Below are 14491 nucleotides of genomic sequence, written 5' to 3' on the forward strand. Positions count from 1 at the left end.
GAAATCTGTGAAGTTTTAAATCCGTGTCTTTGGTCCTAGAGGGCACCTGGAAAATGGGTGCAGATTTGCTCTAAATCCCCGGCCCTGTTTGCAGCCTGCGGAGAAGGGAAGAAATTCTGGGGCCAGACAGCTCCAAAGCGGGGGCGTTACCCTCTTAAGCAACCTTCTGTCCTCCTCTAGACCCAGAGGGCAGATCTTTGCGCTTCTCCCCCTGCCCGCATCCCCCTTCTCTACCAACAGTCAGCACGTCCCCTTTAAGAGTCGGAGGCCTTCTCTCCTTTTCTCCTCCCTGTCTCCCGCCCTTCACACCTTGGGTGGGAAAAGGGAGTGGGGCGGGGCGGCTGGAGAGGCGGGAGGGGAGGGATCACGGTGAGCGCTCCAATGGCCCTCCAGGCTGGCCGCCGTGGACTCCGGCAGCCAATGAGCAGCAGGCGTGGGGCGTGGCGGGGCGCTGTTGCAAATCATCCAACGTGGGCCGGCGGGAGGCCGCGAGGCGCGGAGCCCAGGGGGTGTGTGAGGGCGAGCAGCCGGGGGCGGGGCCTCGGGGACTGGCCCGGGCTGGGCCGCGGGGAGCCGAGCGGCGAGCGGCTGATTGTTCGGCCGCGAGGTCGGCTGGGCTCTCGCTGCGCGGAGGTGCCGTGCGGAGCCCGGAACTGCGCGCGCGCGCTCTGCGTGCGACTCTGGGACAGCAGGGCGCACGGGGCCCTGCGAGCGGTGCGGGCGTGAGCGCGCCGTCCGGCCCGGGGGCTGCAGCTGGGCGCTCCGAGCCGAGAGGAGGATGCCTTCGGGCGCACAGCTCAGGCTGCGAGGCTGAGCGCCTGCCTTGCAGCGGCGGCGGCGGCGGCGCTGCCCTCGGCGTGCAGCGGCGGCGGCGGCACTTGGCGTGCTCTAGGGCTCGGGAGCCGGCCCGGAGCGCGGCCGGAGGACGGAGAGTGCCCGCTGAGCACCCCTGGCCCGGATCCGTGGGGTTCGCAGCGAGCACGGGCCGGTCGGCCCGGATGGGCACGGGGCTCGCGGCCCCCTCCTGGCTCTGCGGAGCGGCCCGGGCACCGGGGACCCGCTGAGCGCCGGAGCCGCAGCCGCGGAGCCAACTTGTGCCGGCGGCCATGCCCCGGCGCGGAGCCTAGAGCCCAGCGGAGCCCCCCGGGCCCTCGCAGCCCCCGCGCCGGGAGTTCGCAGCGCGCTCCAGACAAGATGGCGCGGCCGGTCCGGGGCGCACTCGGGGCCCCGCGCCGCTCGCCTTGCCTTCTCCTGGGGCTGCTGCTGCTGCTGCTTCTGCCGGAGCCGGCGACGGCCACGGCCACGGCCGGCCCGCGATCGCCCTGCCCGGCCGCCTGCACTTGCCTTGGGGACTCGCTGGACTGCGGCGGGCGCGGGTTAGCGGCGCTGCCCGGAGACCTGCCCGCCTGGACGCGGAGCCTGTGAGTGCCGCCCTTTCCCCGAGCCCCGGGGCGCTGTCACTTGGGGACAGGGAAGGGGTGCGGGTTGAGGGAGGTATGTGTGAAGTTGTGTGGGCTGGGAAACTGTTAGCATGGGATCGTAGCGGTGAGGTCGTCCACGGGGGTCCGGAGGGAGAGGCGTGCGTGAGAAGTGTGCAGAAGAGAGTGTGCCTCGTGGGGGTCCGGGAGTGAGCGAACGTGGGTCGTGAGGGGCTGGAGGTGAGTGAGCGTGGGTGGCGAGGGCCCGAAGGAGAAAAGAGCGTGTCCCTGGTGGCTCTGGAGGTGAGTGGTCATGGGTCTTGGGGGTCTGGAGGTGAGCGAGCATGGTCACACGGGTCTGGAGGTGAATGAGCCGTGGAGCGTGAGGGCGATCTGGAAGTTCTTGAGTGAGATTCTGGAGGTGAGCGTGTTTGTGTGAATGTGTGTGTGGAGAGAGTGGGAAACATCTGGAGCGGGGAGAGTGTGAGGAAGTTTGTGTGGGGGTCTGAGGGTATGTGTTTCTTTTTCCCCTCCTGTAACCCAACTCTCCGGTGTCTGAGCTCCTTGGCCTTCCAGTGGGGAATGAATGAAGGTGACTCTTGGCTCCGGTCTCCCATTTACATTATTTATTAGTGAGAGCGTGTGTGTAGTCGCCTCCTCATCCCCCAGGACCGTGGTGGCCTGAATTAGCTCTGGCTGGGGCAGAAGGCAGCCTTCCCTCGAGGCTCCCTGCGTCAGGGGGCTTTGAGAGTTCCTGGAGATCTGTGACTCCTGGGAGTTTGTCTCTTTCCACCTGGCTGGCATTTTAGGGAACTGTGTTCCAGAGGCTTCCTCTCTTTTTCTAGGTCCCCCTTTGGGCTTGATGATCCAGTGGGGTAGGGCCCACCCTTCAGCATGTGTCCTCTATAAATGGTGCAAGTTAGTTTTGGAGCAGTGCTACTTCAGGAGAGGGTGCCAGGGACCTGGTTCATTTAAGCAGAGTTTGTTTCACCTGAAAGAGGCTGTTTTCTGTGCTGGCAGGATTTTGGCCTCTCAGAACTTAGTGGGACGCTTCTTACAGGAGGCTGGAAAAAAATACATTAGATTTCTGTAAATATGGTAGAATGTAATAGCCTTTTTTTTTCACTTCTAAAAAATCTGGTCCATGAGTCAAAAATCCTGTCCAGTTATCAGTAATTAGCATCTCTGCAGAACTGTTAGTACCTTCCAGAAAAGGCGTATCTTGAATAGTCTGCTTTTCAGTTGAATAATTGGACATCTTTCCTAGAACATAGAAGAGGCACAGTAACCTTAGGCTTGACGTTCACTGTTTAAAAACGAGGAACAATACTGGTGACACAAGTTTTAATGAACACCTGTGGCTTGATCTGAGAAAATGTGGTCTGGGGATCTTTCTGGCTGCCTTGAGGGGAAAGAAGAGAAGTTAATTCCTTTCTTATGTGAAGATCCTGTACCTCTGAAAACGGGGCACAGATCTTTAACTTGGCCCACACTACACGTTACTTAACGATCAAGTACTACAGAGTTCTGAAGCTGGACCCGTTAGTTACGCTTAGGTTTTCTCTTCAGTATACTGCTGCTTCTGTGAAATCACTGACTTAGTGAAAACCAGCGGTCTTAGTGTGGGTTTGAACTCAGGCAGTGGCTGTGTTAAGTAATGGGAGATAGAGCCCCGCGTTGCCTTAGGTAGTATTTTTATCTCCTTGGGGCAGTCTGGGGTGTTGTGGTTTTTTCTTTACATACTCTTAAAAAACTAAAGTCATGTGGGCAGTATCAGAATAATTTCGTAAGTGTTCACCTGTTGGAAGAGTGACTATTAATGCCACGTGTCAGTGGCATTGTGGGGAAGACACTTAGTTCAGAAGTGGTGACTTCCCGGAGAGGACAGGGTGTCCTCTTATTTGCTCTTTCCTATGGTCACAAGATCTGGTCTGCCTTGCCCTTTAATTTTTGGAGCAGAAGTACTGGTCATTTTTTGGGCTTTCTGTTGCCTGCATGACATTTCTTTCACATGGCATAAATACCTTTAAAATTACAGTCTTTTCTTTTTTCACTCACACATTTGATGATCAGTAAATACCAAACTAGGTATTTTGAGCTTTAACAGGCTTGATTCTACTGATTATAGGGTGTTAACTGCTTAGATTTCAAGATGTGAATAGTGTGACTTCTGCTGAGTATGTGGCAATATGGTATTCAGGACAAAATGGGAATCCTTTGGAAAATATTTGTGAAGTTATTTTTTTCTGATTAAAGAAAAATCAAGCAAATGTGGTTTTTTTCCTAGACTTCAGATTTCTCCATTTAAGTTATTAGCCTTATTAGAAATTTTCCGTTAGGATATGTGTACGGTTTATATTTCTGGCTGTGAGTTAGCAAGACTTTAGGGGAGAAAATCTCTCTATATAATATGATAAAGTATTTTGTAGTTTCACCAAGTTTATACTCTTTGAATCTACTGTGTCTAGAAATGCTTTGAGCTAGTTTATAACCCCATGAACTAGATTTACTGCAGCTAGTTCAAATAATTTCAGGCTGTAGATTGGAGATAGAAGGGGACCTGTGGCTTTATGGAGCTTCTTTTTTTTTTTGCTTTTGTAAACAGTGCATCTAATTTTGGAGTTGCTCTTAGGCCTAGTGTCAGGAAAGTGAAAGTTTTTAATAGTGAATGTAAGTGCAGTTTGAATAGAAGAAATGGAATGGTGCTGGTAGAGGGGAAAAATACGTTCATTCCTGGGGCCTGAGGATAACTTGTTCAGCACAATAACTTATAGTTGTAGTAGTCGCGCCATCACTGAGTCTGCCGTCCCATTACGTAGGTGAGATTGGCATAGTCCAACCAGCACATTCATAAATAGCACCAAGCACTGCCAAGCCTTATTCCAACTTCCCAGAACCGTAGAAGAAGTTGAACTTCTTAGAACTCAGATGTTTGCTTTCTTTGAAATTATTTTTGAGAGCATGGCTTCAGAAGCTGTTTAAGAAGTATTAAATACAACTTACCTTATACTTCTATCTGTGGCATGAAGTTGAGCATAGAAGTTTGCTGGCTTACAGATTCCAGGGACTAAATGATGGCCTAATGGGATTGTGATAGGAAGGAAGGCAGACCCTGGGGGAAGAACCAACCCTGAGGGTCTGTCTCAGTGTGGGGGGCCATGGCACTCAGAAGCAAGGACGTTGACTGAAGGACACCAAGTGTGGTTATCCTGCGCCACATTAGGATGAAGATATTGATTTGGGTCTCTTTCTATTTTGTCTCCTTATGTACTTGCAGGACCAAACCTGGGTGACTTAAATCTAAGCTTGTCAATTTGGGCACCTAAGTGGTGCTTATTATTACATTAGAAAATAAACACAAGCCTTGGCTGCCATTGTAGTTGTGAAGCAAAGAGTGCCTTTGTCTTTCAAATTTTACAGCTGTGCTGGAAGGCCCAGGTGTGCAGAGTGTTGTGAATTAAGGGATTGGAAAATACTTCCCATCCTGTTTATGCAAATTAGTTTGAAAGTGCAGATGACCGAATTGTTCCAGAACCTAAGCTGAGATGCTTGTGGTTTTTTTTTTTTTTTTTTAAGAAGTAGATTATGGTCTGGATTGTCCTGAGGTCTTCCCTTCTGCCCTTTTCCTCTTTGTGTCTCGATGTCATTTAAGAAGAACTCAGCAGACCCTGAACATCTTCCGATTTGTGGGGATGGGTAAAGAGTCGTTTGGAAGAGGGAGCCTCATAAACATGGGGCAATGACAGGGAGAAAATCTGAAAGGATTGAGCACTTTCAAAGGTTAACGGAGCTTTCGTTGAACTCAGAGTCCCTTCCTTTGCAACAAGTGTCAGAAGCCGGGCCTCACGTCCCCTCCATGGTGGAACACTAGTTCTCTGACACTTTTTTTTTGAGTAAGGGGAAGTCTCTGGCAAATAACATTGGTTGCCTTGAGAGAAAGGCATGCTATTTAAGTCCCTCTGATATGAAATTATGGCCGTAAAATCGAATTTTTGAGTACTGTGCAATTATGAAGTGCCCAGAGATTGCCAGGGACCAATGTAAATGAACTGTGTTGGCACACAGTGTCCCTCTGGCCTTTAGGATATGTCAGAGCTGTTCTTGCCCACTTTTCAAGGGACTGTTTTAAAAAGAAATGTGCTCATCTCTTTCCATAATTACATTTGGTCACTAGATTTCACAAACTTCGGATTTTTGAACGTATTATCCAAAAAGATGAAGACGATTCAGTGCAGTGTAAGGAGAGCGGGTTCCTAGTGGGTGAACGAGCGTCCGCGCCCTCCAGCTCTGCTCCTCAACCTGAAGGTTTCTCTCTCTGCAGTGTTAATTCCTTTGCCTGGGTTCCCCACACAGCCTTCCTTGAGCACGTTGGGATGGCCTCTGGCTGACCTTTCTCTCCCTCAGACACCGTGCTCACAATGGAAGGGCCTCTCCCCATCCTGCAGAGGTGTCTCCTTGGTGCTAAGTCTTTTCAGCATCCTCCCTTTCAGGGTGGACAGGAATGCAGAGAGCCGCTAGGGTTTTGTGTGGCTTAACAATGCACCTGGCCCGGTTTCATGCACCTGCTAAAGCCCCGAAGCTCTGTTAGCTGGAGAAGGAGCTTGTTGAAAATAGCCTGTGGTTATTTTAACAGTGACAGCCGCAGGAGAGGGACATCTAGAAAAGGGATGCATTGATTTGAAAGTCACTATACACAAGAAATAATGTTGGTTGTACCAGGGTCTTTTTTTTCTTTTTCTTTTTCTTTTTCTCATTTGTTTAAAACTCAAAGGGATTCCTCTAACTTACCCCATAGGTTGAAGGACTTTTAAGTTTCATGAGCAAGCCTAATTTTCAACTCCTTTTGAATGAGCTTGGTGACATTTACTTACTGGGACCTTTCTCCTCCTCAACGGCTGCAATTTGAAACCCTGGGGGTCTTTTAAAAGCGAACAGGACTCTGGGCTGTGTTAATATTCAGAGCTGTTTACAATGGATGCAGTTTCAAAGGCTGAAGGCATTGTCTTGAGACTGGAGGGAGGAGGGGTGGAAGAAAAATTCCCAGGCAGAGGAGGGAAAATATCTAAAAGTCCCTGATGTTCCCTGGCCTGTGGGAAATTCAGGGATCGCTAGTGGTGTTTTTATGACTTAAGCGTGACATTGAGCTTTTGGGGTCCATTCCATCTACCTCATGGCTTCAGTTTGTGTTATGTGTCAGTAATGTGATTGTCTTCTGCTTTTATTTCAAGTTAAACTGTGGGAATCAGTAAGAAGCTCAGATTTGTTCTTAGCTCCCCATGCAAAGAAGTAGGACTTTGAAGACCAGAGGTTAAAATTTTCACCATAGTTTCCCCTCTTGGAACCTGCATTTATTTTTTATGTAACCGCAGAAGTTAGAATAGCAGTACAGACTGACTAATTAATTGGCCAGTTACATGAGTGGGACTAGAAATTTTCTGCTGAAGAAATTGATACATGACCATTGTTGTCACTAAGCAAAATGAATAGGTAAGTCAAGATTGTAGAAAAAAATGAAAATTCTGGTTTGTCTGTGATCTAAGTGTAAGTTGCCAATTTGTATCCTGGTTTTTCTTTTGGAGGGAGTATGCTTCTGAATTTTTCTTATCTAAAGTCTTTATGCTTTATATATTTCTATACTATTATGTTTTATATTATTTAATACTTTCTATGTGATTTTTATCCAAGTACTTTATGCACAGTCTTCTGAAACACAAGCTATAAACCCCATCTGCTTATAAAAGTCACTCTCTTTTAAAAAGCTGTTTCTCCATTTCCTCAAGTTTCACACTTTTTGTGTCCTGCCTTCAGCTCTTCAGATTGTCCTTTGAATGGGCATTTGCTGCCCAACTGTACCCCGGGTCTTGGGTTGGGTTATTGATGGGAAAAGAGTACAAGTGAGGAGAAGCTTTCTTCACTTTTACTCTGTTAAATATGCAGGCGCCCTCATCTGTGGTGGTCCCCCCAGCGCACACCCTTCACTAGGGAATAGTGATGAAGAGACTGAAAATTATTTCTAGGGTCCATTCCTGGCCCCACCACCTTGCAGCTGTGTGTGTGATTTGGGGTGAACCTCTTTCCTTCATTTCTACTAAGTGGGTGATAACATTCTGTCTTACAGCTGAGGTGAAGACAGATGACACATGTGTTTAGCCCAGTTCCTCAATGTGGGTCAATTTGTTGATGATTCCGGAGCACAGTTGGAAGGTTAAGGCCTCCTGAGCTCAAATTTTGCATCCTCGCATGGCCAGTCTCTCCAGGTCAGATTTCCTGGTGACAGAGGCCTCCTGGGAAGAGTTTACTTTTCTCATGGGAAGCCTCTTTTGGAGTGGGCAGGTGGCAAGGCTCACAAGCCAGCAGCCTTCTCTCATAAAGTTTTTGGTGATAGTATAGAGTGAAACAAGTGACACTTCATGTGCCCTTGGGAATTTCAGACAAACCGGTGGGAAGCTATGAACAGTTGCAACAAATTATACACATTATACAATTAGCAGAAATTATTGAGGGGGTTTATAAATGTATTCCAGTTGTGCAAATACTCCTGTCTATTTAGCATTATCCTTTTGGGAGGTGGGGTGTGGGAAGGAGGGAGAGAAGTGAGAGGCCCTTAAACTAATGATTTTATGCTATTATTTCCCAGGGTTTCATGGAAACCGAGCCCTACCAAGGTGCAAGTAGCGCCCCTCAGTCAATAGCTTGGAAGAATGCAGGTGTGCTCTTCCAAACAGGGGTTGGGTTACAGACTGTGGGGCCGACCGAATCCTGTGCTGTGCCCACTTCTGTTTGGAAATATTTCAGTGAGGAGGAGGTGTGAGGGGAGACGATTGTTGGGTTCAATGCAGAGAGCTGCAGAGCTCTGCCGTTTTTCATTGGTTTTGGTTTGTTTGCAACCGTACAGTGACTTTGTAGGGGACATGGGAGGTGAGCACAGGGTCATTTGAGGCATCTGGCAAGGATGCCACCTGAAAAGCTGTTTGCTGTTGCTACTTCTGCACCTGTGCCTGCGTCCCTTCCCCAGTGAATGGCCCTGATTCACAGCCTTGCCCACATGAACGGCCACGATTGTTTGCGTCTTTATTACTATTTAATCTAGCATAACCGGTAAAGCCCATTGTGCGAACAACCAATCCGTTCATCTCTGCAAGTCCTAATACACTTGGTTTCCTTGTGAACCAGGATACAGGTTCCAATCACTGCTTGTTGAGTTTGTCTTGGCAGACGGTGGCGTTCAGAGAGTTTAAAGAAAGCCTGGCCTGTCTCTTTTTAAGGACTTTGCATTGATTATTCTTTAAACTTTTGTGCTGTGTAGGTCTCTAATCTTTCATGATCTACAGGTATTTTTTTTCCTCAAGGTCTCATGTTATTAGGAAGAAAATGAATGAAATGAGTGAGGGTCTGTCCTGTAAGCAGAGTTATGTAGATGTTGAGAAATACAGTGGAGATAATGAAGGGGGTGTTTTTAGCTGATAAGAAATCTCACAGCTTCATCTTCTAAGACTCCTTTATGCAGCATTTAGCCAGTGTCCCCTCCACCCCTGCTTCCTGTCCTGTGCTCCTTCCATCATTTATAGTTTGCTGTTCAAATACTTTGCTACCTGTCTTGGTCAGAGCATGCATGGCACAGATCAGTCCTTGCTCGCCGGATTGCCTACGTGATGCTACCCTGTTGGATATCATGAGAGGGACTGAGCGCTTTTGAACTGGGAGAGAGAGAATCTCGCTTTAGTTCCAAATCTTTGTGTCTCAAGCATTAGCACTTTGAGCTGGATAAAAAGAAATTGACACATGGGCCCTGCCTAGGCAGAGACAGTGACAACTGATGGGAAAGTAGGCTGTAGCAGATACAGCTGCTTTTGCTTGCGAGATCTGAGAAGTCTGATTTTTTAAAACAAAATCTGAATTAAGGGAACATTAGATATGCAGCCAGGTACTTTTAAATAAAGTTATTCACTTCTGTTGGTACAGGGTGTTTTTCCTTACCTTTTTATTATGGAGATAGCAAACATCTACACAAATGGACAGAATAATGTAGTTAACTCTCTCCCAGCTTCAACAGTTATCAACTCCTGGCTCTTCTTTGATCTCTGCCCCAATGCACTTCTCTTCTGTGCGTTTTGGAAGCTAATCAAAGCATGTCATTTCATCTGTAAATTTATAGTTTTTTTTTTTTAAAGATTTTATTTTTTATTTTTTCTTTTTTTCTCCCCAAAGCCCCCTGGTACATAGTTGTGTATCCTTCTAGTTGTGGCATGTGGGATGCCGCCTCAGCATGGCCTGATGAGCGGTGCCTTGTCCGCGCCCAGGATCCGAACCAGCGAAACCCTGGGCCACCGAAGCGTAGTGCGCAAACTTAACCACTTGGCCATGGGGCTGGCCCCTGTAGTTTTTTTTATTAACAGCTTTATTGAGATATAATTCACATATCATACAATTCACTATAGAGTGGTTTTAAGAGATGTGAATGTGAACAACTTCTTAAAGAAATCAACATTTAAGTATGTTTTTCCAAAGGGAATTTTGGTGAGCTGTATATTTACAGAATGTTTATTGAGCATCTACTGTGGGCACTCTTAATTAATATGTTCTCAGAATTCCGTTTTCCTTCTCTTGTGGGAGGTGTTTAGAAAGTTCTTTTGTCCTAGAGTCCTTTCCCAGAAATGTGCAATTCTGATGAACTCTCCTCTCTCTTATGTAGCTCTTAATTGGGAGGTTTCTACTATGCTATTAATTGTTAATTAGAATCCATTAGTGAACAAATGTAATTACGAATGGGTCATTTAAAAAGTGATATTTCAGATATTGTTGGTTAATAGAGGGATAATTAGCCATTGGTTGTAGTTAAGTCATGAGTCTGAATTGAGTTAACTGTTGTTTACTTTGCAAGGCCTGACCCTCCAGCTGTGGCTACTTGAGGCTGCTTTAAATAGAGTTAGAGGCACCCTGTAAGAAAATCCTCAAAAAGCAAAGAACTAGGCTCATGAAACCTTCTGTGCTCGATTTAAACTTCACACAGATTTGAAAATGCTTTTCTCCAAGTAGCTGCAGAATGGTTTTGTTTTGTTTTGTTTTGTAGAAGTCCATAGTTTGGTTTCTCCACAGCCTGTTACCTTGTTAGTTAGGACTCCCTTTTAGAATAGATTTCATGCTGGCTGCAGCTTAGTTAGGAACCCGAATGGGAGTTACATAGTCATCCAAGTTCCATTCACTTTGTCACAGTTTATGGAATGATTTCCATATTCTACTTGTGAAAATTTAATTCCGGTAGATAAAGCTGTCCAACATGGTTGGGTTAAACTCATGAATATATTAAGCTTAATTAAATTTATATGATATTTGATTAGATACCATCTTACAGTGTATTCTTTGTTTAGAAAAGTGGAAACACATGCCAGAGGGTTTAAGAACAATTTATGGGGGGAGAAACTCACACTTGAGAAATTCTGACTGTGAATTTAATTTCTGTTTTGCAATTGGTAGTACTTTGTTCTTTCATCTGATTTCAGCAGTGCACTACCTTGGTCCAGCACCATTCGCTTTCTTTACATTTTAGTTTTTGTTTTATTTTTAATTAAAAAGATATTGGGGGTAGGGGGGAGTCTGTGATTTCCTCCCTCCACCTGGGCTGGTGTCAGTTTCTGGCTCCCGAGCTCCCAGTGCTTGCAAAACTTATAAACAGCCAGAAGAGCTTGTTGCTTCCAGGAAGTTGGTTGTTGTTGCAACGGAGTGATGGATGCAGAAGCTGCCGCTCGAATGGGACAAGGGTTTCCTTCTCAAGTTCGGAGGAGAGGAGATCCAGAAAGCAAACTACAATGTTTTGTAGCTATTAAGGTCTGCCTCATCCCTAATTCCTCCGAATGTTTTCTCAGATTTGGTGTGTGGGTAGGACTCCTGGCCACGGGTGGTTTGGCCTCATTGAGGGGCTGTGCTTTGCCCAAGAGAAAAATCAGGAACTCTTCTATGGAGATTTTTAGGATTCTTTCACAAGTTCATTTGAAATAATACTTAGAAATGATTCAATTATATTGAATTCCAGACTGTCCTAAAATACTGGCTTACCTCAAATATTATTTGGGGGGTGTGGGAGTGGTCTAGGGAACTTTATTATGTGTGAAATCTTAGAGCTCAATACATCTTTCTGGGCAGAAAGGAGCCCACATTTTCACTGAGCTTGTTAAAGGGGTTCTTGACCAAAGAGGGATAAAAACTATTGACCTAATGGAAAAAATTAATTTTGTTGAAGCTACAAAGGCAGGAATGTAGTAGGATAGGAAAACAGCCCATGGCTGGGTATCAGGAGACCTTAGGGGTTTGTGCCAGCTCTGCCACTGAGTGGCAGGGTGACCTTGGGCTAATCACTTAATTTCCTATCTGTAAAGGAATGTCTGACTTCTAAGACTCCTTGTTTTCAGGTTTATGATTCTATCCTAAGTGAAGCAAAGAGGGAATAAACTGCTTACTGATTGGATGGTAAGAGTTAGTAAGTTGACCTGTGTGTCTAGGATACGTACTTAAAAGTAGTCTCTGCGTGTTCAGTGCTTCTGAGTGAAACCCTCAGAGGGACATCCTGAGCTGCAAAGGGAAATGGGTGTGTGGGACCCTAGGTGTTATTGAGGGGAGCAAATACTCCACAGTATTACTTTCTTGGGTTATTGCCTTCTTTTCTCCTTTGGCCCAAAGAAAACCTAAGGAAGATGGTGCAGACCTACTTTAGGCCTTTGATTTAGCTTTTTAAGAACTTAGGTCAAAAAAGGCAAATAAATTAAAGGCCTATTTTTCTAAAGAGTCGCTTGTCTCTGCCTTTCTTAGGGCCGCTGCAGGCAGCATCTATCTCAAGCAGGCTTTCTGTGCATAGTTGGGGTGAGTGAAGTTGTAGGGGAAGCTGATAAACTGCCTTGAACGATGGGATGGGCTATCTGTAACATTCGATAGTAATCGCCAAAGGACCAGCAGCTGTGTACTACCTTGTCCTTTCTGAGCTGGTTTGCCATTCACTACATGCAGGGAACATGGTGGATATCAGAGTAGCTTTCAACTTTTTACCAGGGAGATCTTTCACGTGTAGCCTTCAGGGTGGAAACTCAACAGCTTAATATGTACAGCCCAGTGGCTTTCTTTCTGCAATTTTGAAGTCTGTCTCTCTTGCTGTCTTTTTGGTTCAGTTTATATCAAATCTACCCATCTGCCTGAATTTCCATTGGTTCCCTCTTGGTCAAACACCGTTCTTGAAAATCGTTATCCCTCTCATAATTGGTCTCCTTAAAAGACTTTATTTATCATGCAGAATCTAGAAGCTTTTATTTTCTGTATTCTCAATATCTACCTTTTTTCCACATGGAATTTGTTAGTGTCTTCAGTGGAAATTCTTGGGCTTTTCTCTTCCTTTCACTTATTCTTTGTCATGTAAATTTTCTTAAGATGGAACCTCTGGATTTTTTTTTCTGTCTTTTCTTTAGAATAAATTTTGGGAATTTGGAACCTTGTTTGGGGATACAGCTAAAACGCAGCGAAGCTGGAGGCACAATTAGTGGTTTGGAACTTCTTAACAGGAAATTTAACAGGAATTAGGGACTACTTTAGGACTAAAGGAAATTGACCAAAGAACTAGACTTTTTTTTTTTTTATTAAACATTCTCCCTTTAAGACTTAAAGGTGGCCTTTTTCCTTGTGCTTTCTGAAATCAAAATAGGCCAGATAATCTTCCCACCCTTCCATGAGCCTCGGTTGTCACTGTCAGATATTTTCTCTGGTAACTCGCTTGACATGTTCTGGTGAGTTTCTTACTTATATCTAGTCTTCTCCCAGAGGATTCTCCGAATCTATCTGGTTAGATAAGTTGTCACACATCCTTCTTTTTTCTCCACTTCGACTTGAAAGCATGCTGCAGGGCTTGTCCAATTTCGTGTACCTAGGAATCCATTGATAATTACTTGTTTATTACCCTATCACTTTCCTTCTTGGGGCGTGGTACATTTTTTTCTGGGTGGAAAGGATTCCTCCTTTTCATTGTTTCTCAGAGGTTCTGAGGTTTATCCCCAAAGTGTGATCACTCCTAAGTGATCTGTGGGGAGGACTTTACAAAAGTGGTTTTGGAATTCGGATATGAGGAGTAAAAGGCCGTATTTTTTTGTGCTGAGGATTTGTTTTCCCATCAAGAGCCAGCTGATGGATAAAGAGGTCAATTCAGAGGTTTTCTTCAATCACTGGTGGTGCTCCTTGCAGTGTGGACCTTCGGTGAGAAGTCGTAGCTTGTTGTTTGTCTGATTTTATGTCAAAGAGAGAATATTTGACCTAAAACAAAAATTATGGATGCTCCTCCTTTCCTTTCCCCTTTCTCCTTATTTTCTACTTTCTGCTTGCGAACCACTTCAAAGAATCAGATGTGTCAGTGCCAGACGCCATGCAGTTATTGTTAAAAGAACTTGGAAATATAATTGAAAACAAACTTTGTTGAGCAGAGCAGATCTAGGCGAGTTCGTACTTTGAGAGAGAAGGGAATTCCAAGTTTTTCCTCTATTTGGAGCTGATGTCTCCGAACACTTGTTCTGCGAGATGAATCATCTGTGAATTCTACATCTGGGAGTTATATATTGAGAAATGGCATTCTTTTTAAATGTAGAAGAAACACAAAAGCTTAAAGTTACAGTGTAGTTGGAAAATTCTAGTCAGAGTTTTAAAAAAAAATGAGCATTGAGGTGAAATTGGCAGAATAATTGGACATGAGATTGCGATACCTAAAATAGATGTGTCCATATATGGAAAGCAATATGAGAACCACATGTATTTATTGGGACCCCTCCCCTTTGTTTTGAGACAGATGACATTTAAAAATTTTTGTAAACATCAACTAATCAGAATCATTAGTTAAGGCAAATGTGACTTGAGAGTCTGAGTTTATTTTAGCATTTGTCTTGAACTCTTCAAATAAGTTCAAGCTGTGTTCACCAGTGAAAAGCCCAGAGCAGAGTGGTGTTTCAGGGTCTGCTGGGGAAGATAATGCAGTGTCCTCGTCTTCTACAAAGCCCCACTTCGTTCAGCTTGTGTGGCTATGAGGGGTGGTGGTTGTGGGGATGAGGCAG

At 45.4% G+C, this 14491-nt stretch overlaps 1 protein-coding gene across 2 annotated transcripts in view; it reads left to right on the plus strand.

Moving 5' to 3' along the window:
- The first annotated feature begins 456 nt into the window (after positions 1–456).
- LRIG1 (leucine rich repeats and immunoglobulin like domains 1) overlaps positions 457–14491 on the plus strand; it is a 114821-nt gene continuing 100786 nt past the window's right edge. Inside the window, exon 1 of one of the 2 annotated variants that reach the window (XM_023620112.2) lies at positions 457–1421. In XM_023620112.2, the coding sequence (XP_023475880.1) occupies positions 1195–1421 (227 nt within the window). In that variant the 5' untranslated portion in view covers positions 457–1194. The remainder of the gene's footprint in view (positions 1422–14491) is intronic. The other variant, XM_070238653.1, reaches the window with a different exon arrangement.

Source organism: Equus caballus, chromosome 16 (assembly GCF_041296265.1).
Source record: "Equus caballus isolate H_3958 breed thoroughbred chromosome 16, TB-T2T, whole genome shotgun sequence".
Taxonomy (NCBI): domain Eukaryota; kingdom Metazoa; phylum Chordata; class Mammalia; order Perissodactyla; family Equidae; genus Equus; species Equus caballus.